The sequence below is a fragment of the Camelus ferus genome, chromosome 28, assembly GCF_009834535.1.
Source record: "Camelus ferus isolate YT-003-E chromosome 28, BCGSAC_Cfer_1.0, whole genome shotgun sequence".
NCBI lineage: Eukaryota > Metazoa > Chordata > Mammalia > Artiodactyla > Camelidae > Camelus > Camelus ferus.
The window spans coordinates 6,393,965-6,418,657 of NC_045723.1; the positions used below are offsets into that span (position 1 = coordinate 6,393,965).

The 24,693-nt window shown below is 48.5% G+C and overlaps 1 protein-coding gene across 1 annotated transcript in view; it reads right to left on the reverse strand.

Annotated features, from left to right (window-relative positions):
• Nucleotides 1–427: 427 nt before the first annotated feature.
• The window catches only part of SMYD1 (SET and MYND domain containing 1), a 33,146-nt gene continuing 8,880 nt past the window's right edge, over nucleotides 428–24,693 (reverse strand). The window contains 10 exon segments of the mRNA XM_032469535.1: nucleotides 428–4,374; nucleotides 5,559–5,727; nucleotides 6,517–6,680; nucleotides 8,836–8,928; nucleotides 10,696–10,885; nucleotides 13,901–13,939; nucleotides 16,312–16,442; nucleotides 18,771–18,984; nucleotides 20,201–20,244; nucleotides 20,246–20,378. Coding sequence (XP_032325426.1) covers nucleotides 4,216–4,374; nucleotides 5,559–5,727; nucleotides 6,517–6,680; nucleotides 8,836–8,928; nucleotides 10,696–10,885; nucleotides 13,901–13,939; nucleotides 16,312–16,442; nucleotides 18,771–18,984; nucleotides 20,201–20,244; nucleotides 20,246–20,378 — 1,336 coding nt within the window. The 3' untranslated portion in view covers nucleotides 428–4,215.

Sequence of the window (24,693 nt, forward strand, 5' to 3'; positions counted from 1 at the left end):
TCAATTTAAAAAAAAAAACTACAGCAAAGTATTCTCTACAACTGCACTGTCGAATACAGTAGCCACTAGCCACATTGGCTATTTAAATTGAAATTAATTGAAATTAAATACAGTTTAAAAATTCAGTTCCCCACTCATACAAGACACATTTTGAATGTTTAATAGTCACATGTTGCCAGTGGCTGCTGTATTGGACAACACAGATAGAAGACATTTCCATCAACACAGTGAGTTCTGTCAGATAACACTGCTGTAAACAGATGGTCAGGAAGAAAGAAGCCATGGGGGAGGGTATAGCTCAGTGGTAGAGCGTGCAGGAGGTCCTGGGTTCAATCCTCAGTACCTCCATTAAACAAATAAATAAGCCTAATTACCCACCCCTCCCCCCCCAAAAAAAAACAAAGAAGAAAGGAAGAAGCCACACATATTGGCTTGGAAACACAGAAAATTTAATGGCCTTTGTGGACTGCTGTAACATCAGAACCCGAAGATACACAGTTTCATGTCTCGCCTGCTTTGATCTAAGCAAATTCATTCACTTATTCATTCATTTGTTCAATACACATAAACTGAGCACCTACTATGTTCCAGGTGCTAGGTTCTGGGAATAGAAAGATAAATAAAGGGTCAAAGCTCCTGCCCTCCAGAGGCTCACAATCTGATAGAGGAGGCAGACAAGTAAAAAGGCAATTATAATGCTGTGAGGAGAGTGTTATGATGGGAGACTCACGGGTAGTATGACAGACTCAGACATGCAGCCAGCTGAATCTAAGGCTTGCAGGGAAGGCTTCACGGAAGGGGTGATTTCCAAAGTGGGTGCTGAAGGATGAAGAGGAGTTGGCGGGTGTCAGGTTTTTAGACAGAATGTTTCAGACCTCAAGGAGCACACAGGGGAACATGGGTCACCCAGGGACCTGTGAGTGAGTGGGTCTGACTAAAGTCTAAGATGCAGGAGACACTCCGGAAGTGACCAGAGCAGAAGTCAGACGTTCTCCTCGGTGGGGAGAACGGTCCTGAGGAGGAGCAGTGTGGGGATGGAGAGAAAGGAAAGGGAAAGAGCTTCTGCTGGACATGCTGAGCTTGATGTGCCTGAAGAACACTTGAGAGGGTGCATGGCGCTGGAGCTCCTACAGTTTTAAGGACATCAGCCTCAAGGTAGGGATTAAACAAAGGGTCTGGCTGAGCTCATGGGGGAGGGTGTGCAGAATAAGATGAAGATGGATTGAGAGTGACCAGGATGAACAAAATCAGCTCCAGGAAATGCCAGCCCATCAGGGTAGGGAGAGAAGCGCCATCAGAGGACCATTGCTAAGAGGTGGTGCCCAGAATCAAAGGCTGCAGTTCCGACTGAGGCAGAGAAGCCAAATAACATGAGGGCTGAGAAGCACGCATGGGAGTCGACCTTGGGAAGAGCCACATTCCCGGATTCAGGAAGCCAGCCTGCAGGGGTCCAAGAAGAAGCAGAAAGCCAAGAAAGGCAGATGATAACTATGAGAGACAAAGCCTTTAAAAAACTCAGCCGTGAAGATTATGATCAGAGTCCTCAGCATGTCTATTAATTGCTCTGAAGAAGCCAGTGGACAGAGAAGTGTAACGAACCCAGGGTGAGAAGAAATATCAGTGGAACGAAGCTCTGAAGACCGAGGAAGGGACGGGGTCCAAAGCCCAGGCGGAGAGTCTCGCTCTGGAGACGGAAAGGGCTCCCATCCCACTGGTGTGAGAAGGAGGGGAGGGAAGGATGAGCACAGACGCGATGTGTGTAAATGTGGGAAGAGGAAATTGAGGGAACCCCATCTCCTGTATCTGTTTCCTCCATGAAGCAGGAGATGCAGCTCTGCTCAAAGCAGGGGACTCCAGGACAGGAGTGAAAGCCTGAAATAACTATCGGGCAAAGGGAGAGCCAACAAGGGGCATATAACGCATGCACATCTGGGCTGCACCCCAAGGTCAGCTGAGGCTGCGGAGGAGAAGTCCGTGGAGGCGCCTGCTACTCAGAGAGGTGCTGTTTTCCTGGCTGTGCTCAGCACCTCCGGGTGCAGCAAAGGAAAGACAAGACAACTTAATTAATGCAGGCAGGGGCTCTGCTGAGCAGAAAGTGCGGAGAGGCAAAAAAAAAGGAAGACAGGCTGATGCACTGGTTATCTGGAAGGAAGTGGAGACGGGAGGATGGTGACACACATGACGTCATATAGCAGTTTGGGGCGGAGGAAGGAGACAGAGGGGTGAGCAGGCAGAAGGCAACGACCAGCAAGTTAGACATTAAAAATGGAGGAATTATGGGTGATGGCAGTGTCCAGGGCAAGGCCAAGAGAGAGTGAATGGAGGAAATGGAAAGACATCTGGAGCTGAGTAAATGAAGAATCTGTGAAGCAAGAGGTCTCAACGATTTGTGAAAGTGGACTTTGAAGACACCAAGTTTGAGAAAGAGGGGATGGAAAACAAGACCATGGTATGGGGGAATGACCAGCCGATTAGCAGTGGCAAAGAAGGGAAGAGGTCTGGGGGAAGGTTTTATATGGGGGTGCAAGAGTGATTGTTTGAACTGGCACAGCTGGGTCCCTGGGAGAAGGCTGGTGCCCTCTGTAGACACGTCATACATTGGCTTGGAAGAACTGTCACTCTCCCTGTGCAAGTTCTAGAGAAGCAGGTGTCCTCAAAAAAGAGCCAAATGCCAGGAGTATTCTGTACGAGGATTCTGCAGAGAAGTGGAATCTTTGCAGAGTTTTTGGACAGTTTTTGGCACATTGACAGAGCTGTTGGTCAGGTTACGAGGGAGGCAGTGGGTCATTCTGAGAATGAAAGGATGAGGATGGAGGACCGAACACCTTAGGCACCGATGACAAATATGGGGCCCGGTGGGATCACTTGACTTCAAGATTTCAGCTAGAGCTATGAGGTCAAGGGTGGCCCCAGATGGTGTAGAAGACATGGTGACACTCTCAAATGGGGGGTTTCAGCCCAGGATCCCCCAAAACATTGGTGAGACATCTGGGATCCCAGAAGATAACAGGACAACTAGATTGGTTGATTTCCAAGACCCTTACTCTTGGGTGGAAACCAGAGCAGCCTCCCAGGAGATGAGGGTAACTTGGTCACACCCCTCAAAGAGATCCTAACCTAGACGTGTGGAGTCCAGATAAGATATTCCTTCTGGCAAGAAAAGCAGCGGCCTGGGGGCGTGGGCAGTGAAAGAAATTAAGCAAGGAAGGTCATAATTATTCATCACTAAAAATAGAGATTTCCTGGGGGCTGGTGATGAAGTGTAAGCTGGTAAAGACCAAAGGAAACACCCAAAGGCCAAGTCTTCTGGACCCATGACCATTAGGCATCTCTTTCCTTGTTTCTCCCTCTACTTCAATATGAAGAGACGTCTTCAATCCTAGGAGGCCAATGGCCAGAAAAATCACAGATACTGTCCAAGGAGCCCCACGTCACAAGAATCACAAGGCTTGGTGGCAAGGGTGGGGAAAGGACACACCCCCTCTCTGTGTTCTGGAAGTAATTTCCGAATAATGCTTGGAACCCAGACTTTAAACAGAGGCCTCAAATGGTTTGGGCAAAGCCCCCTCCTCTTTCTGCACAGGTTCCCTTCTGAAAAGGTTTCCGTTCTCTGAGTAGGACCTAAATGGCTCAAACCCAGCCCCTTCTTCATAACTCCACACTCACTGGGGAGACTGGACATCACCCACCCCGGTCAGCCAAGTCCTGAATATTCCAGAGACACCTGCACAGATGGATGAGCAGCCATCTGAGACTCCAGGCACCTTCCACCCTCAGCTCAGATGTCATCTCCTCCATGACACCCCTGCGACCACGCACACGCACACACACACACGCCAGACACATGCCCACCCTCCCTCCATATAGTTTATACCATTACATCCATTATTACACTGTGCTTTAATTGTTTGTTTATATTTAGGGTCCTTTATCCCTAGGGCCTAGCACCCAATAAATATTTGTAGGATGAGTTGGGCTGGGCTGGGCTGGGCTGGGCTGGGCTAGAGTTGAACTGAATGGAACTGAGTTGAAATGAACCAAAACGACCATGGGGGACACAGAACAGTACATTCTCACAGCAACAAAGATGAGCATTACCTTGACTTCCTCATCAAAGAGCTCCCCCAGAAACCCACTGCCTCCAGAATGTCTCCCCTGTTCCCCAACCACGACGCATCCCCCATCCCCTACCCCCAACCCCCACCAGGCAGGTCCTCATTGCTTCTTATGGAACAGGGCCGGCGCCGGCTCATTGCTGGGCTCCGCCATGACCTGCATGGGCTGGTTGCTGAGGGCGGCCTCGCGCATCTTGTGGTACATGAACTCGTTCTGGCGGAACATGCGCAGCTCCATCTCCGTCTGCATCCGCATGGCCTGTGGGACCAGATACACTGTGAACAGCGCTGACAAGCCCCCAGGATGTGTTGGTCTCTGACCCACCTTGGCCCCTTTGGAAATGACAGACAATGGGACAGTGACTCCCAGCCACGGAGATTTCAACTGCATCCCCTCAGAGGATGCACCCACACACACACACACACACACACACTGACACACACACTCTCTCATCCACTGGGGGCCTGAGGTCCTGGCAGCGGGCTCCGTTTGTTAGAGAGAGCGAGTCAGACCACTGAGAGAGCAGCTTGGGGAACTGTTCTCAGCAGGGAATGTGTCTTCTCAGGAACTGCCAGGTGGGTACCTGGATTTGAACTTAGGTCCCAGTTAAGGTTGCAGGATGTTAAGCAAATGACTTAATCCCTTCCGTCCTCAGTTTCCTCATGCATGAAATGGGTCCCATTCCCTTGTACTTCACCATGGACAGGGAATATTCCAGCGTAAGACCTACAGAAAAGCCCCTATTCTCCCACCGTCCCTCTGGGAGCTATTTATCACGGGCCAGGCTTTGTGGAGGGGCTGGGGTTACAGCAGTGAATATGATGACAGAGACTCTTGTTTGACAAGCTTAATATACTCACATAAAGTCAGTCTTCTCATACATTCAATGACACCAAAGTCTGTCCTCTTGGACAGGCCTTCGAACCCTGTCACTTTCAAATAAACCAGCACAAAGCACAGGGGAGGCCAGCAGCGATGAAGAGCGTGCCGCTTGCCTAAGTGCGGCTCTGAGTGCTCCGCTCGCAGTAACTCACGGAACTCTTGCCACAACGCTAGCCTTTTTCTCCACGTCACAGCTGGAAAGGGCTGTGTGACTGGGGTTCAATCCCAGCAGTCTGATTCCAGAGCCTGCGCTCCCTGAGTCCTGTCCCGTGGGCCACGGGCTGCACACACGTGCACATCATCGTTTAGGTTTTCTCAGCCCAGGCTCTGAGCCCCTCAGGGTTCAAGTCTCAGCTTTGCTGGCCACTCACTCTGTGACTAAGGACAGCTTACTCCCCTCCCCTCTGTGTTCTCAGATGTAAAACCCAGGGAGTGGGCTCGGCATTTCTGAATCCCCTTCTGGTCCAGCAGGCCATCTCTGGTCTTTCCAAAAGCAGGGTCTAGAACTCAGCTTTCACCCTTAGAGCAGGCAGGGAGGCCCAGCCCCGGATGCCACTTGCCTCTAGGTCCTTGGTGATGGGGTGGGAGGGTCCGTGTGTCACGAGGAGAATGGCGTAGGCTTTGCAGATCATGCTGTGCCCCACCTCAATGTTGCCAGCGTGCCAGTTGGTCAGCCCCGCCCGCATCACAGCCATGCCCAGCTGGGCGTTGTTGGGGTGGTAGAGCTTCCTGCGGGGCAGAGAAAATCATCATAACACGGGTTCCCAGCCTGCTTGTATCCGCACGACCTCCGACAACTTACAAGGTAGCCTCACTGATTAAGTCCATCTTCTCTCCCACCAGCCCCTTGAGGCCTTCACCCTTGAGCTGTATTTTCACCTCCTTGGCACCTTGCTAACAGGGCTTCCTTTTAGCATGTTGTACAGTTTCCCCGGGTTTTGCTCATGAGTAATATCCACTCAAAAAAACGAACCTTCTTGTGCCAACATACCCAGACATACAAATTCTGAATTTGCCCAGAAATACACATTCACATGCCCATGTGGACACAGAAGGCAAGAGAGGACATTAGCAGAGCAAAGGCAGGGGAGTTGCAGTTTACAATTTATAAACAAGGAGGGCTGAAACCTTTTTTTTTTTTTAACTTAAATAAAATCTAATGCTGACAAGGTTGCCTGTGTTGATTGTTAGGGGAGAAGAAACCTTTCTAAGCACTTAAGATCAAGCTACATTTAGCCTTCTGGAAACCACAAGCGCAAGATGCCACTCAAGTAACAGATGAGCTAGGGGATTTGAAATAGACCAGAGACGACAAATAGGTTTCATCTCAGCTATCAGATCTGATTATTTGGACATTATTGCTTGGAACACCATGATAAAAAGGCTCAATCATAAGGAGGTCTGTGATCGATTACTGATGCCTGCTGTGGGTGCAGGAGGGAAGAGTAGCAACAGGTGTGCCGTCCCTGGAATAGACACATTTCCAGAAGACTATCCAAGACTCAGGATCGGACATACATATAGCCATCCACCATCCTCCTGGCGTAGTGTGAGGCCTCCCCATAGGCCTGCAGGTAGGACAGGACCTCGGAAACAATGCTCAGCATCCGCAGCATGTAGATGTTGGTGTCGGTAAATACTGGCTCCTGCTTCTCCAGACACTCCCGGCATAATTTCACAACCTAGGAGACACAGGCCCTGCCCGTTACCACTGCCCCAGAGCTCATGCTTAATTCACCTGGGGAGCATCACGGTGGCGTTGGACACTCATACTCTGAAGGCTGTGGAAATTGCTGACAGAGGTGGGAAAGTGCCAGTTTGCGATCTGAACAGCAAAATGGTCCCATTTGGCTAAGATGTAGGCATGGGAAAAGTAACGGTGGGAGACGCGGCTGACGTGGCAGAATAAGGCGTCATCACGTAAGCCAGTAGGTAGCAGAGAGTTAGGAAAGCTGTATTCATACGTGGACAGTTAACCAGCACAACAGTGCAATGAGCTAGGTGCCACTAATACTCCCATTTTACCAGATGAGGGAACTGAAGCACAGAGAAGGTAAGTGCTTTGCCAAAGTTACACAGACAGTGAGCAATGGAGCAAGGGTTCAAACCAAGCCACGGAGCTTTATCTTAATCTGCATTCCCGTGATTCTCCTCCTGGCTGAGCTTTGGAATCACCGGGATTTTTAAAATACCAATGACTGAGCTCTACCCCAGACCAAGTAAAACTGAATAGCTGGGGAAGGGCCCCTGGCATCTGCAGTTCACATATGCCCCTGGGTGGTCCTTCTGCAAAGTGAGGTTGGACAATCATGCCCTGGTGGAAGTGTCCAGGACAGATCGGCACAGAGGCCGGGACACCCACCATAAGGATGTCACTTGGCACCTGGGGAGGAAAAAGACAGGCCCGGCCCCAGGCAGCTTGGAGTCAGGCTTTTCCTTCGGATTCATTTATAGTGTAGTATGGTTTGCACCCTACGAAGTCAGATGGTCTCTGGATTTTTGTGGTTCATAGCTCTCCTCTCCTTCCCTGGCTGCTCTCCTGGGAGAAATGTCACACAATTCTTTCCATTTCAAGTGGGTGGAAGCCAATGTTCTCTGAGACTTTCCCAGGGGCCCGTTAGGCGGCTGGGTGGGGGTGTGACAGAGTGCAGGCTGGTAATCAAGTCCTCCGGCAGGTAATCTTCTTAAGCCCATGGGCAGGGTCCAGCCCCACAGCCGGCCCTGCCAGGCTTCAGTGGAGAAGGGACGTGAAGAGGCAGAGAGCAGAGAGGACAGAACCAGCGGGGCCCTCCTGCTGGCTCCAGCTCCTCCCTCGAGCCTCTGCCGTAGACTTTCCATACTGCACAGCAATACTTTGCTCGTGGGCCTCTCCCCACCTGCCTGGCAGGACTCCTGGGAGGCAAAGAGCAGCTCTTGTGTCAGTCACCCCAGTAAGGGCTCAAAAACGGGCAAGGAATGAGTGAGGAAAGGAACAAAAATAAGGGAAAAGCAGATAGAAATGAACACAAATTAATCTCCCCATGGCCATGCCCTAGTGGCACCCAAACCCAGCGATACAAGTTGTTTAAAGAACTTGCGGGGTGGGGTAGGGTGGAAATACTGATTCATGGTCCCTGTGCTCTGTTGCAAATTGAATGAATCACATCTCAGGGGGTGAGACACAGGAATCTGTATTTCCAACAAGTCGGCTGGGTGAATTCAATGCTGGCAAGCGCTCGGTCAGTGTTTGCAGTGGCTCTCGATTTTAGGTGCACATTGAAATCACTTGGGAGCTTTAAAAATCTGGGTGTCTGGGTCCCATCCCAAGAGATTCTAGTGGAATTGTCCTGGGCCAGGGTCTGAGCATAAAGGTTTTTCAGTGATTTTAGAGTACAGCCAGTTGAGAACTCCCAGTGCGTCAAAAGCCAGAGTTGAATGCACAGTTAGTAGAGACTAGAACCATAGCCCCCACACGCATTCAGTTACGGGAAAGCAAGCCACCCACTGCCATCTCCATTCCTCCATCCCTGATGCCAAGCTAGATATCACAGATCCCTCCAACCCCCGGGGACACCCGTCAGGCTGCCTGTTCCCTCCTCAAACCCAGTTTCAGTGAGTTGAATAGCCAGTCACTGAGAACACTGCCCCTAAAATGTGCTAAATGCTTAACAGCAAGAAGAGTCATGCACTCAACCCTAGGACAACTTTTAGAAAGACAACCTGCTCAGTAGCCTCCGCATCTTTACCCCCTGCACTCACACACACACACACACACACACACACTCCTTTCTCCTCCCTTACTAGAAAAACTTTCTGCCCTCCTCTCCACTTCCATCCCCTATAAAAATGAATTTTTACCTCGTGGTACAAACCCTCAGAGCGAGCCTTGTCAATTTTCTCCAGCATATCCTTGGAGTATTGTATCATCTCCTTCACCACATCCTGAGAGGGCTGGGGAAAGGAGGGAGATTGAGCTGGAGACCCCTTCATGAGGCAACCCACTGCATCTCTGGACAGCTGCCATCTTTGACATTCACTGTAGTACCAGATCAATGCCCCCCTCACTGTGAATGCTTCATTTCTGTAAATGCGGCTCAAGGTCCCCCCAACTCCTTCATCATGCTTCTGACCCATGTTGTATTTTCCATTGACCAAGCTCCAGAGCCTTGCCGCTGGCCAGTGGTCCCCACTCTTTGCTCATGTCTGGACTTTTGGACCCATTGCAGTATCCGATATGAATCTCTGTTGTGTTTTCTCTGGCATTTTGGATTCTCATTCTACTCCATCGCCCAAAAGATTTACCATTCTTTCTCTTTAAGTCAACTACATATTCTACAGGTATGTCCTTGACTTTTTGTCTTCACCCAAATCATTGATTTAATACTGGCCAGCACAGAGCTGAGGATAGAGACCAAGAGCTTGGCCAAAACCATACTCAGCCACTGGAGTTCATTGAAGAGGCCCTGTGGCCAAGGGCATTGAAACCCTCCCAAGTGTTTCAGCATCCAGCTCATAGTCCCTTGTCTTGACCAAAGGGGCATCATGAGAGAACTTGTCAGCTGTCTCTGTGAAATCTAGACCCACTTGACTTCCTGTGTTTGCCTAAGCAGTCTAGTGATCTTGTTTAAAAACCCAGGACCTTGTGCATGCTGAGCACACACTCTACCACTGAGCCATACTGTCCCCCTAGAAAGACGATGTTCTGATATTAAAATTATGAAAGGCCCACGGGTGGAGGATGAGATGGACCAGCACAGATGTGGGGCTCTGCTCACTGCTGAGGGACCCAGAACAAAAGGCTCCAGAAGTTTTATGGACCCTGAGGTGCAATTATGAGGCACCAAAATTAAGAAGCCAGTTCCCATGAAGGCACTCTAATTTTGAGGGAAAAGAGCCAAATTTCTCAAAGTCTGAAGGAAAAATTTACTTGTTGTGTTTCCCATATCAGAAGCACCCCCGAACACACACACCTCCGTGTACATGGGGGGAGATGGCCCACAGTGGGGAGATGGACCACGGAGGGAAGATGGGCCGTGGGAAGTCAGCGCCCACTCCAGTCTTAGCCTCTTGCTTTGCCATCATGGAAAGTGATAAAAGGCTTGCTACTTTAATCGGCTGCTCTGACACGTGGCAGCCTAACTCTCTCCCAACTCAGTGGAGCTCCTGACATCGCCCCCCACAGTAAGCCTTCTGTTGCTCCACGGTCTCACCATCAGTTAGGCAACAGCTACTCAGGAGGTAAGCATATTAATCATTCTCCACATTGCCCCTTGCCATGGGACTAGGAACCTCTTTGTGATAACCAGACAACACATCTCTGCTCATCCGGTCTCTCTGTATGAAATTCCCAGCATCACTTAAGCTGCCAAGGGGCAAGGAGCGGAACTAAGATTTACTGAGTGTCTACTCGATGTGCCCACCCCTTTTGCAAGCAGCATCTTGTTTCATCCTCATTAACAAGCCCGTGTCGTGCGTGCCATCATTCCTATTTTACAGATGAGGAAACTGAGTCACTTCCCCAAACTCAAATACCCAAAGTGGTGGCACCAAGACACCAGTGGGGACCTATCGGCAGTGCTCTGTCCAGCACCCATGTCGTCCTAGAGGCTGGTCGTCTGGGAGCGGACGGCAGGGGTGCCTTGGTTAGCAGGGGAACCCACTCTTGCCCGGCCCGTGGGGAAGACGGCCCCAGCACCCCAGGAGCAGGGCTGCATGTACCTTGGGGTCGTCTTTCACCCCCAGGAGGAGGTTGTCCTTCAGCCCCTTCTGGCAGTGCTCACACGTGCAGTCGAAGTAGTACTGCCTTTTCAGCTGCCTCCTGCGCTCCTCGCTGACGTTGAGGAAGTCGATATAGGATACGGTCAGCTCCTCTCCTTCCGAGATCTTGCCCAGGGCCCGGAGTTCAATTCTGGGTAAAGGAGAAGAATGGATCAAACCCAGGCTGGGATTTATGCTCCTCAGGGTTTCAAGGAGCTGAGTCTCAAAGGCAACGAGCTCCACTAGCACTCCGGGAAAGCGCCATTCCCTCCAAACGGAGGGGACATGATGTGAAGCACAGTTTTCTGGATCGTTCTGCTCTACTCATCCTGAAGTCTGCTCCCTTCAGTCAACTGCTCTGCAATCAGCGCAGATAGACTCCCGGCAGAGGGCTGGGCTTGGTCATGAAACCATACAAAGCTTCCATGCCTACCATTATCCCCGTGTAAGCAGCCACTGCTTGTCCGCAACGAGGGAAGGGAGACGAAATAAGGCAAAAACTCCAAACAAGAGAAGATTCAATGGTCACTTCTGGATAGTGCTGGGGACTGCTTCTCTCAGAAACATGCACATTCAATTGCCCACCATCTTAGCCCATTCTGTGTCTAACTGTAAGCCCCTCTTACCTTGGCCACTGGTGCAATGGGTCACTTATGTGAAGAGCCTTACAGCCTGGAGATCACCAAAGGCAACTGAAAGCCTCACTTCATTAGCCCACTGTATCGTTCACTTTTTTTTTTTAATGTGGGTACCGGGGATTGAACCCAGGACCTCATGCATGCTAAGCATGTGCACTCCCACTGAGCTGTACCCTCCCCCTCAACAGGTCACTTTGTGTTTATTGGAGGACATGGGTTTGGGGTTGAAGGCGGTTAGCAAGAGCAGATGGCATTTCAACCCCCTCCCAGCCTAGAACTGACCCTCCGATTACCTACAGCTCTACTACCCAGCTAACGCCGAACAAATGGAGACCAGCCCGTGGACCTCTCCTTCCACCCACGAGGCAACAGAAAATTGGTGAGCCTGGCAAAGCTGGCCCCTAAGCTGTGCTCCTGTGTCTCCCCTGGACTGGGGAGGATCCGGGGACCTCACTACCCAGAGGGAACCTGTAACCCAAAGAGTGAGTGGCAGTCTGCAGAGGGCTGGGGAAGCATCGGCAGAGAGGTCCCCCTGCATGTCTTTTATCCTCCAGAGAGGCTGAGTCAGATGCCATGTGAAAGGCAGGGCAAACTTAATTACCTCCCCCCGCCAAAAACAAAAAACAAAAACAAAAACAAACAAACAACAAAAAAATGAAAGGCAGGGCAAGGTCCAAGCACCGCAGGAGGGTCCCAGTCAGAGGCAGCCCCTTCCTCATGCTCTGAGGTGACAACCAAGCGAGGAACCGCTGAACAGCAGCGACATGCATGTCCAGGCATCTGAGGTGACCACTAAGGCTAAAGAACCTTCTCTCAAATTGGGATACACGATGTACCAAATAAATTTGATAATATAATATATATAAAAACAACTGTATGGAGCCTGGCAAAATCTAAGGGCTTGTTCATCTTTTGTCCCTTCTTTCCTTTCTTCTCCACCCCAATTTTTGGCAGCAGCTGTTACCGAAGGGATGAAAGAGAGAGGTGGCAAGGTGATCCTACCCACAGCTCTGCCTGGAATCCTAACAAGTCCCAGCTCCAGGGGCTGGACCTCCTCATTTCACAGATGAAGATACTGATGCCCAGAGAGGTGACGTAACGTCCCCCCAGGTCCCACAGCTCTTTGGCGACAGGTCAAGATTAGAACTCAAGAGCCTCTCGCGCTTCACCACATCAAACTGGCCTCACCTGACTGTCTGCCTTCAGTCTGCCTCCCGGGTCTGCAGTGCACAAGAAATGGGATGCATTAATGCCCTTGAGTTAGGACTTGACTCACATCCTTAACAGTGGCATTTGAGCAACTCCTGGGCCACTGTTGAATGTGATCTCTGGTGTCTGGTCCCACGGAGGCAGCTCACTGTAGAGAAGGATCCTCATTCAAGAATGAATCGGTGGCCAGTTGAGTTAGCCAGCAGGTTTGTTTGCTTCCCACCATGGTTAAGCCAATTCTTACAAGGTCTCAGAGTGGCTCAAATTATTTCAATGGTACTAGTTTCCAAGTATCACTTAGGTGTGAAAAGTGCACATATGTATGCCCCATTTTACCTAACTTGGAACTGGGGATCAGGGCATGAAAGTGACCACCACCCCTTTCCAGATCCCAGACTTCTTCCATCTCTAACACTCTGCGATTCTATAGCTCAGCCAATTGAGCCTCGAGGAGGCAACTTATTTAAGTACTTCTTGCAGAGATCAGAGGCAGAGTCCGGAGCTACAGAGACTTAGAATTAGAAAGGAAAGGTCCCTAGAGATGCTCTCATCTTGACCTTTGCTCTACAAATGTGGAACCAAGCGCCCAGGGATTACGTGAATCACCCAAAGTCACGTGCAATGCACATCAACCCTGACTCAGATGCACCAACCAGTCCTACCCCTGCATTGCCAAAGCCCAGACTCCCAAGAAAGCATTTTGTTGTTAATCCAAAGAGCATTCCAAGTACTTTCAAGCCTGGCCTGAGAAAAAAAACCCATCTGTGGCCATGCAGTTGTCATTAAGAAATGTCAAAAGTAAAATCTAACCTAAACCACTAATTCATCATTGGTCAGATGCAGTAAAGAGAATAAATATTTATCAAAAATATCATAGTTATGGGCACAAATTTCAGAACCCAGTCTGACTAAGAATTTGATGGTTATGAACAAACACAGTTTTTTAGTAGGTCAGTAATGTCAACAGTCCTCATTTCATGATAAGCAGGGTTTGGAGGGACAAAGTGGGGTTTTGCTAAGATGATGTGGACAAGAAGGGACCCTCATGCTTTGATATTGGAGGAAGGAGAGAAATAGGGAGGAAAAGAGAGGGAAGGAAGGAAATAAAGCAAAGTCATGGCAGGTAGTGGGTGAGGAACAAAATGATTAATATCAATGCATTAAAAATACAGCATTCAGCAAAGACAAGACTCTGGGGTGCAGAAGGATGCTACGAGCAGATGGCAGCCAAGGAGTCTCGGGAAGGGGCAGCCCCAGCAAACCAGGCAAGTGAGGGAGATGGGTCAGAGGAGCAGGGGTGTTTCCAAAGACTGACCCACCTCATCTGGGTGTGAAACATGGATTTCACTGCCTCATGACTGAAAAACAAAACAGATACCCGAATGGAAATCATTACCGTTGGCTCATCCTGTAGGGCTGGCAGGATGCACAGCAGTCAGGTTACACAGCCAAAGATTTGGCCATCACAACCGCCTCTATCCCAGCCCCTTCCAGGGGGGACCCTTTGACAAGATGCAGCCTGGTATAGTGGAAAGTGCACTGGATTTGGAGTGAGAAGCTCTGGGTTCAAAGGTACTCAGCCCTGGGCAAATTACTTCCCTTCCCTTGAGCCTCAACGTTCTCATCTGTAACCTGGTAATAAGGCTGTCATGAGAAAATGCATTTAAAAGTAGAGTGCTAGATTTGCAAATGTTACCCACTATATAAAAACATAGATTTAAAAAAAAACAAGTTTATTCTGTATAGCACAGGGAACTATATTCAATATCTTGTACTAACCTTTAATGAAAAAGAATATGACAATGAATATATGTATGCATATGCATGGCTGGGACATTGTGCTATACACCAGAAATTAACACACTGTAACTGACTGTATGTCAAAAATAAATAAATAAATAAATAATAAAAATTTAAAATATAAAAATAAAAGTAGAGTGCTAAAAAAACACATGGGACGCTATTATTATCTCACTAACGAGCATCGTGGACAAATTAGTGTGGCCTCTTATATGATGTCCGTATTGGGAAGCGTTTGAAGTGCATCTGGAGGCTGGTCACACAGGTAGTATGTAAAAATTGCTGGCATTAGATAGAATTGGGCTCCTAAAAAAAAAAAAAAAAAACAGAATTGGGCTCCTACCATCACATGCAGTGTTTTTTTCTCACTACGGCAGGCAGCTAGACAGGGACTGCAAAGTCACCTTCTCTTGCGCGACAGTTAAGAAGCCCAGGTAAAATGTGGCTGCTTGAAATTAGGATGCAAAGCCAGAGCGGGCACTGGCGATGATTTGAAGAAAGGGCTCCCGGGTTCCTGGGACTGGTACACATAGTGACAGGAAGCGGTCTGGGTCACCTCTGCGTAGGGGAGGGGTCTCCAGAAAGACCCGTCCCACATGTGGCTGAATTTGATCCTCTCTGTCAGCTAGGGTAACCCCAGACACCAGCCCCTCTGGGGAGGATTCCCTGAGGTCCAGGCCAGTGACCCCAAGAGGCTTAGGAAGGGGAACACAGTGCTGGGGAAAAATAACCATCCGGGTGCAAAACAGACTTCCCTGCCTTGAGTGATTTTCTCAAGTGCTTTCTCAAGTGCGTCATGCAAATCCTTGCTTCTGGAAATGGGAAGGAAAAGGGAAACCAGTCCTCGCTCTCCGGGGGCTTAGGCTTGAGTCCTGGCTGAGAACCAGAGATCATTGTCTGGCTTCCAGGAAGTTTGCAGGGAAACCTGCTCATTGCTGATGGCTTGGAGTCGACGTGCATCTGTCCTAAGAGCTTGTCTCTAAGAGCAGATGAAATATTGCTTGGGCCTCAAAGACCCCTAGCTTGAGCCATGGACAACGAGGAGCTCAGTCTGTTTGCTGATTCGTCCCCATTTGTGCCCCACCCCAAATTCCATCCTCTACCCTCCTGGTCCCTGATCTGTGCTTCCAGGGGGCAGGGGCTGAACCTCTGAGGGCTTCATCACCCAGGTTCCTTTGTCCTCTGGCTTCTGGTTGGAGTTTGGCCAATGGGAGGAGATTAGAAGGTGGGAGGAGATAGGGGTTGGGGTGTGCCGTCTCCTGGGGCTCCCTCTCTGCCTTGTCACGGTTCCAGCAGTGGCCGGGTTCTCTGCAGGCACAGCCAAGCCATTGGGTCAGGGGAGAAAGGGCCTCTCCCATGACTGCATCCCTCACCACCAGCAGGAAGAGTACTTCCTCCATTGTCCCTCCAGGTACAGAGGTGGTAACGGCTCCATGCTGTTGCTAGACCCTGGACACCTCACCATTTTTTGTCAGTTTCTTAAACTCTACTCACACTTCTTTCAATTGTCCTTTTATTAAATTCTCTTAGGGTAAACCCTGAGTGTGCCCTCTGGTTTCTGCTGGGAACTTGACCAATGCACGTCCCTGCCGAGCGCCTTCTCAGCTGATGATATTCCACAATGACCTCTAGAGAGAAAAATCTCAGGCGTCCAGTTCTAAAATAGTGGTTAGAGGTTTCTCTAGCATACCTAGGCAACTTCAAGAAACATACCAAGACTCAGAAATTGCTCATGTGGAATTCTGCGTCGTCTTCCTCATTGCATTTATCTCATCTATAGTTATTCTAGAATGAAATTTCTGTTCTCTCCCTGTTTGAAGCCCAGGCCAGTTCAGGTTCAACAGTTTCTCTCTGGGTTAAGCCGAGTGTAGAGAACACCGTGAGGTCTCCCCACCCCCATCACACGCACACAGGTTAAAGACACACTTACTTGCCATTGTTGAATATGACGGTACAGTTGGGCCAGCAGTCGTGGTTCACCAGGCCCAGGTTGGGGAAGATGCCCACGCCCACTGCCTGCAGGCCTCTCTGATCACTGAGCGTGAAGCCGTTGCAGTTAATCTGCCCAGAGGGAAAGGAAAGAGTCAGCTAACAGACATAGACGGGGCCCAGAGCACCAGCCCGCTGTCGAAAGCTTTTAGACAAATAGAAAACCCAGCCTCATGCTGGAAAAACAGAAAACCCAATCTCATGCTGGAAGTGCCTAGAGAGTCTGGAAACAAAACAGTCCTTCTCCTGTTATCTGTGTGATTCCAAATGACCCTCAAGATTAGTATCACGGGAGGGGGAGGGTGTAGCTCAGTGGTAGAGCAGCTTGCCCAGCATGCACAAGGTCCTGGGTTCAATCCCCAGTACCTCTATTAAATAAATGAATAAATAAACCTAATTATCTCCAAAAAAAGTTAAAGAAAAAAAAGATTAGTACCAAGGGAGAGCCTCACATTTGCTAAACTCTGCCTTATGTGTATGCGTGTCTCCCCTGCTTCCTTTAACTACACACCCTCAACTCCTAAGCTGTTCATAAAACAAAACTGGCATCTTTTTGTGATTATTTGGTGTCTGGTGGATATCTTGTCCTCCCTGTCCACAATTCTAAAATCTGATTGAGTGCAGCATGTATCTCTGAATGCAAGGCACACCAAACTGGTCATTACTTACACGGCACTCAATTTATTTCCTTTTCCTTAAAAAAAAAGTTATTTGTTACAGAAACAGAGCCCAAATATTTGCTCTCAGGGTATAAAGAAATGTCTCCGAATAAATATAACCTAGAAGACATTAATAACTGCACACAAATTTCTGCTATATATAAAAATAAGAGCTATATATACCTGCTGTACATAGTATAACACAATATACATCGACAGATGTGTACTGATGCGTACAGCACATGGCTCTTTGTTATTGAAATTGAAGGAAGTCACGTTTTCCACTCAATCTCATCAGTCATTTAGCAACTACATGAGGTCAGGCCTGTCAATACCACCAGCAAGGTTCATTATCTTGAGCAAGATTCTTCTCTGGGCCCCCTTTTCTCATCTGTAGGTTGAATAAGCTGGACCAGATGGTCGCTGTGGGTCCTTCCAGCCCGGCACCCTGGTGATTATGCCATCCTGTGGCTGTAGCCCCCGGGATCCGGCTATGACACCCATTCACCCCGAGGCGATGGAGCATAACTGCTAAGAGTAGAAACGCTGGCATCAGACAGACTGCTTCCAGTCCTGCCCTGGACAGCAGCTCACTGCATGACCTCTGGCAGCCATGTAACCTCTCTGGGCCGAGGCCTTCAGGTCCATAAAATAGGAGCGTTAAGAGCGCAGACTTCATCTTGTGTTGTAAAGACTGCATAAAATAATGTGTGCATATACACAGGCTATGATGGCTCATTTTATGGGTCAACTTGGCTGGGCTGTGGTGCCCAGATATTCAGTCAAACATTATTCTGTATGTTTCTGTGAAGGTGTTTCTTGGATGAAATTAACATTTAAGTGTGTAGACTTTGAAGAAAGCAGATCAGCCGGCATCATGCAGGTGGGCCTCGTGCAATCAGTTGAAAGCCTTAATAGAACAGAGACTGACTTCCCCTGAGCAAGAAGATATTTGGCCAGCAGATGGTCTTTGAATTTGAATTGCAACCCTTCTTTGGGTCTCCAGTCTCCTGGCCGACTGGCAGATTTTGGATTTACCAAGTTTCCAGAATGCAAGAGCCAATTCATTAAAATAAATCTCTCTCTCTCCCTCTATATATATGTGTGTGTGTATACGAACACATCCTTCTAGTTCTGTTTCTCTGGAGAACTCTACTACAGAAGCATCAGCACATGGTGAGGACTCTGCCAGGCCTATCAGATGGAACCCCATAGCGCACAGTCTGAACCTGCTGATCCCCTGGGCTCCCACCCCACCTCCTAGACTCTCATGACCGAGAGAAGCTGGACTTGTTGCTCCAGGGCAGCAGCCTCCAGAAAGTTCCTACTCTCCTCTCCCTGGTTCCCCATTCTCGGCCCATCTGATCTGGGAAAAGGAAGAGTCTTACTTCCAAAGTGACTGCTGGGCAAGAAGGGCTAGTGATCGGGTCTGTGTTTTCAACGTGGAGGAGAGACAGTAGAGGAGGTGTGGATGAACAGGAGGCAAATCACCCTCCAAGCCTCCCGCTCAGAGCTAATGAGCGGCCTGCGTGTGAGCCGCCAACTTCAGAAGCGGAAGGCAGGACCTCATAGTAAAGCAAGACCAGAAAGGGGTGAGATCTCGTGTGAGGACTCTGTCCCCCTCCAGAGCTTCTCCTGGCTCCCCTTCATCCTCCTCTGGCCTGGCAGCATCTGGAAACTTCCTAGTTGGACCATCCCAGCCGCCCCCCAACCCCGACCCCCACCGTGGGAGAAATGGTACCACGCCGAAGATGTGGGAGATGTACTGCATGCTGAACTGCTGGCTCTGCGGCGGCCAGTACTGCAGGAAAGTGTCCACGTCCACCCGCAGCTCCTTCTGCTCCTCCTCCCCGAAGTGCTCCACGTGGTTCTGCAGGTCGTCCACGGACACCAGGCAGCCCTCCGTGAGCCCGGTGCCCTCTCTCTCCACACGCCACATGATGCGGGCCGCCAGCCTGTGCAGAGGGGCAGGGTTAGGGAGGCCGCACTGCATTCATTCATTCATTCATTCATTCATTCAACAAACACTAGCTGAGTGCCTCATGCATTCCCATCACAGTGTCGGGCCCAAGATACGGTCTGTACTTTAATGTCACAGCCTACACGTTTGGTGCAAATGCTCCCAGCATCAACATCCCCATCGCTTCTGCTCTCCACTGCTGGCTTCATAAGCACCCATCTGCAGACTAGCGTCAGGTCCTACCCTGGCCGGAGTCTGCACGACTTGGGAGCTCTGTAACTGGGGCTCCCCAGTGTTTGGTGATGGCCTCCAGGGGAGGCCACTAATTGTTGCAAATGCAAATGCCTTTTGGGTGTAATGAGTACAAGGGGCTAGTGTACAGCGTGGGACTAGTGGGCTGTGGTGACTTGAAAAGCTGTATATTTTTATTAATTTACAATTTTATTAATTTACAATTTTTAATTTTATTAATTATAAAATTTTATTAATTTTATAATTAGGTACGGGGGATTGAACCCAGGAACTCACACATGCTAAGCACGTGCTCTACCACTGAGCTATACCCACCCCCCAAAAAGTGTGATGTTTTTAAAGGGGTTAGTTGCTATTGAGCTGTAGCTTATTTTGCCAAATCTTTACATTTTTTTAAAGAGAAGCCAGAGCCCCTAATTTTTAAAATTTTTTAAGAATTTTTTAATTGCGTTTAAGTCAGTTTACGATGTTGTGTCAATCTCTGGTGTACAGCACAATTTTTCAGTACTACATGAATATACATATATTCGTTTTCATATTCTTTTTCACCGTGAGCTACTACAAGATCTTGTATATATTTCCCTGTGCTATACAGTATAAACTTGTTTACCTATTCTATAGAACCCCTGATTTTTTTAATGTGAAATTTCCCAATTTTTTTTTTTTTTTTTTGACACGGGCAGATCAGTTTTCAAAAACTAAACACTGGGGAGTCACACAGATCAGGTCTGCAGCCAGTTCCAGCCAGTGGCTGCAGTTTGGAACGGCTGCTGCAGGCACCCCGTTCTCCCTCAGAGATGGGCTCCCAGACAAAGAGAGAGACGGAATCCTGCCTGTCTGGGGTTCGTTCCTGGTGTGCCCTCAGCCCAGCTTGCCCGGGCCTGGGGATGCTGTCACTGCTGCTGTCCCCGCTTGACATTCGGGAGTCCCAAGCGCCACCCCCAGGGCCCAGCTCTGACCTGATGTTCTCATTGGGCACCTTCCCGTATCTCCTGATGGCCGAAACACTCGTTCTTGTGGCTCAGCCAAGCATCCCTCTGGCAGGTGCGGTCACAGTAATGGGCAAACTTGCACTGCCCGCAGCGATGCAGCTTCTCCTGCCTCTTGAAGCAGGTGTGACACACAAAGTTCACGAGGCTGGAAATGGAGAGAGAAAACGTGACTGGGGGCTGCTGCCCTGGCCGTGGGGGCTCTGGGGCTCCGGTACCAGCTCAGCGGGCTGTCCTTGTCTTTCTAAGCTTCAGATTCCCACTTTTCCAAATGAGGGGCTTGGGTTTCCAAAGGTCCCTTCTAGGTGCAACTGTTCTTTCAGCAGATATGTTTAAGTGAAACCAGTGTGGAGGACACTACTGCACTCTGCGTGTGAGCCCTTCAATTTAACTCAGCAAGTGTGGATTTACAGCTTCTATGCATCAGGCACTGGGAATTCTACGAGTTGCCAGAGGAACCATTGAACTTGCAACCACCATGCGGCGTGAGGAGCAATGAGACAGGGGAGGCACAAGGTATTCCTGGATCACAACGGAGGAGACCCTTGAGGAACCCAGGAAGTCTTCTTGGCCAAGGGAGTGGGTGGAAATTTCTCATGGTCCTCTTGCCAAAAGTCACAGGTCATTGGCACCACCTGGGAGAGGGCCTTCTGCATGACATCTTCTCATTGTTGAAATGGAATGTCCCTTTCCCCAAAGAATTAAAAAATTCTAACTATTTACAACGCGATTAGACATGAAACATGACATTTTACACAAAATGAGGTCTACGCGTTACAACACGTGTCATAGTTCTGTGTGTTTTGCAAGCATAAGAAATACAAGGTCACTGATGTCACTGGTGTTACCTGATGTTGTCTTCTGGCTTAGCCAGAGGGTGGAAGGGATGGGTGGCCAACTCAGCAAACTGCTGTCTCCCCATGTCCTGTGAGGTGCGATGCCAGTAATTTGTTACCCATTGTAAAATACTCAAGGGCATGAAAGTTCAGAGTGTATTTATAAAGAGGGCAGATTCAAGGTTATTCCCATAATAATGTCTTGCTCACTTGCTTGTATCCCCTTAAGCTTTCCTAAGGAGAGAGGCAGAGTAGAATTACACCGGCATACTTAGAAGAGCACAGAATCCGCGGCCATTCCTAACTATGCCACAGAAGGTTTACCCTGACTGAGAATGCCATTTGTCACAAGTGCCCCAGCAGAACAGAACACACCGGCTCCTCTGGGATGCTGACCACTCAGTGGACCCCTGGAGATGGAGAGCTGTGAATTTCTCACTTCTGTCTCAAGTCAGGACTGTATTCTCTGCCAAGTTCACTGGCAGGGACTGGATTGCTGAAGAACCCAAGTAATCTGGATCCCAAGAAGGCTCTAAATCTTGTCTCCTGGCCTGTTATGTAGGGAGGCTGGGCCGGGTGGTCTCTGAGCCCCTGCTCTCACCCAGTAGCCACTAACTCCCAGGCAGCCACCAGAGAGGTAGATCTCTCAGCTGGAAGAGATCCTATAGGTAGGGGGCCAAGGGTACTTCCTTGATACAAATACATCCACTTCCTTGCTTCGCCTGTGAAAGCATCTGCAAGACATGGAGTCTTGGAGGACATTATGCTAAGCGAAATAAGTCAGACAAATACTGTATGATGTCACTTAGATGTGGAATCTAAAAAATACAACTAGTGACTTTAACAAAAAGAAGCAGATTCACAGATTAGAGAACAAACTAGGGGTGGGGGATACAGCTCAGTGGTAGAGCACACGCTTGGTGTGCACGAGGTTCTGGGTTCAATCCCCAGTTCCTCCTTTAAGGGAAAAAATTTAAAACAAACAAACAAGAGAACAAACTAGTGGTTATCAGTCGGGGGAGAGGGAAGGAGGGAGGGGCAATATAGGGATAGGGGATTAAGAGGTACAAACTATTGGGTATAAAATAAACAACAAGGATATATTGTACGTCACAGGGAATATGGTCAACGTTTTATTGTAACTATAAATAGAGTATAACCTTTAAAAATTGTGAACCACTGCATTGTACATCTGTAATTTATATAATATCATACATCAACTATACTTCAATAAAAAAATAAATAAAAGACATGAAGTCCTAAGACCACTTTTTAAATTCCAGGAGAAAGAGTGCTTCTTGCAGCCAGTTTAGCTGGTGACCTTCAGCAAGCCTCCTTTCTCCTCCTGGTCCCATTTATCCACTCTCCACAAGCGTCCCGTTTCTATAACACTTTGCAGTTTTTAAAGAGGTTTTTTGTTTGTTTGGTTGGTTTTTTTTTTTTAAACAATTCTCTTTTGTTAAACCTTCTCAACAACTCTTTTGAGTACAGGTGATCATATCCTCACTGGGATATTATTCTCATGGGGTCCCCGATGCTTGACGCTGCTCCCAGCACAGACGGCAGAGGAAGTCACCAAGCTCACCCGCTTTGCCTGCAGCCCTGAGTGTGCCCTGCCCCAGCCAGCGGGCCCCTACTCACTCTCTGCTTGGCAGCCCTGGGTTATGTCATCTGTCAGAGTCAAGAGAGATGGAAGGGCAGCTGCTGCTCGGCGCCTTGTATGGAAATAACCAGTTACTGGACAGATAAATGCATATAGAAGGTGCCTGCCCGGTGGACGAGCCCTGCAACAGCACAGCCAGAGGGCCTTTCTCAGACAGAGAAAGACAGATACTGTATGTTATCACTTATACAAAATCTAAAAAAATAAAACGAATGAGTATATGGAATGTAAAAAATAAAACAAATGAGTAAGTGTAACAAAACAGTAACAGACTCACTGATACAGAAAACAAGCTAGTGGTTACTGGCGGGGAGAGGGAAGGGAGATAGGAGTAGGGGGTTAAGAGGTGAGAACTACTATACATAAAATAAACAAGCTGCGAAGACACATTGTACAATGCAGGGAATAGAGCCATTATTTTGTAACAATTTTAAATGGAGTATAATCTATAAAAATACTGGATCACTATGTTGTACACTTGAAGCTAATATAATGTCATAATTCAATTATACTTTAATTTTAGAAAGTAACTAAAAATAAGCAAAAAATAAGGTTTAGAGAAAGTATTTATTGGGCATCTTTTATGTGCTGTCCATCGAGCTAGGTGACAGAGAGCCTTAAAAATAAACAAGATACAAATCTTGCCTTCGGGCAGTCCCCAGGCTCACATAACACATAAGGAAAATGAGGCATGCCCTCCAGGGCGCTGGTAACCAGCTGCAGGGTTCGAGGAGGTGAGATCTATCCCCCACTGAGGTGGAGGAGGGAGGACTCCCCAAAGGCTATCACCAAGGAGGGGAGGAGGCATTGTTCTGACCCTCTAAAAATGAGCTGAGTTTGTACTCAGAATGTCAACCTCTTCCATGGAGAGGCACTGGCATGAGTCAAAGGCTTCCATGGGGGAAGTAGTGGGGACAGGCTCGTATGGGAGGCAGGAGTAGCTATTTGACAAGATCCTAGGATGCACCACATCAAGAAATCATCTTGGAAAGATGACCAAGGCTGTAGGGGACCTGGAATGCAACCCTCATTAAGTCCTTATTCTGTAGGCACAGGGGAGACTTTTGCAGAGAGGAGAAAAACAAGCAGAGTTGGAATCCTCACTTTCTTTTCCCCAGTGTATCTACCTAATGTCATTTTTAAACAGCCCGTGTCAGTGCTTAAGGGGCATCGCTGGATTCACGTTTGCAAGATTATATACCTTAGCAGAAGAAGCTCGGTGGTACTGTTTCCCTCGGTCAGACCTAGGGGTTGCCCATTTATTTTTAACATCTCGTCCATTAAAATAGCAATCTCAAGATTTTCTCTGCCACAGCCTGGACGCACCTCTCACACACTAGCTGTGACCAAAGTAAATGAGTGAAGCTGACATTGTTACGGGGACAACCTGACATTTGACCTAATCTATGTTTAAAAGGCAATTATTCCCACACGTCTGCATTTAAGGATTAGTCAATAGAATTTAGCAACATAGCTCATAATGGATCACGTGGCATATCAACACGTCCTACCTCCGCGGCTAAATTAATGTGCCGAATTAAAGGCAGATTTCTGAATCTCCTGTGGTTATCCTCAGCATTAAGCGCAAACATTCAAGGCTGTAACCTGAATACTTTCAGTTATTCACTCATTTTCTGAACTAACTGTTCAGGAATTTGTCTAATCCCTTTATTAAATTATTTCCATTTATAGCATCATATATCCCCCACCAGCTACCCATCAGCTGTCACCAGATTAAAGGCCACACGTGCATTTGTGCATATGCCATGGTTAATTCTGGTGTCCCCATGGGCCCACAGAGAATTACACGGGCTGAGAGCCCAGCTCTTTCCACTGGACCTGAAGAAGCCGTGACTGGCCTGATTTTTCAAAAAAACCTGGCTGAAGTTAATTTCATTTAAAATATGCTTCTTTTTCTCATGTTCTCATCTTTGTTTTTCCCTACACACACACACACACACACA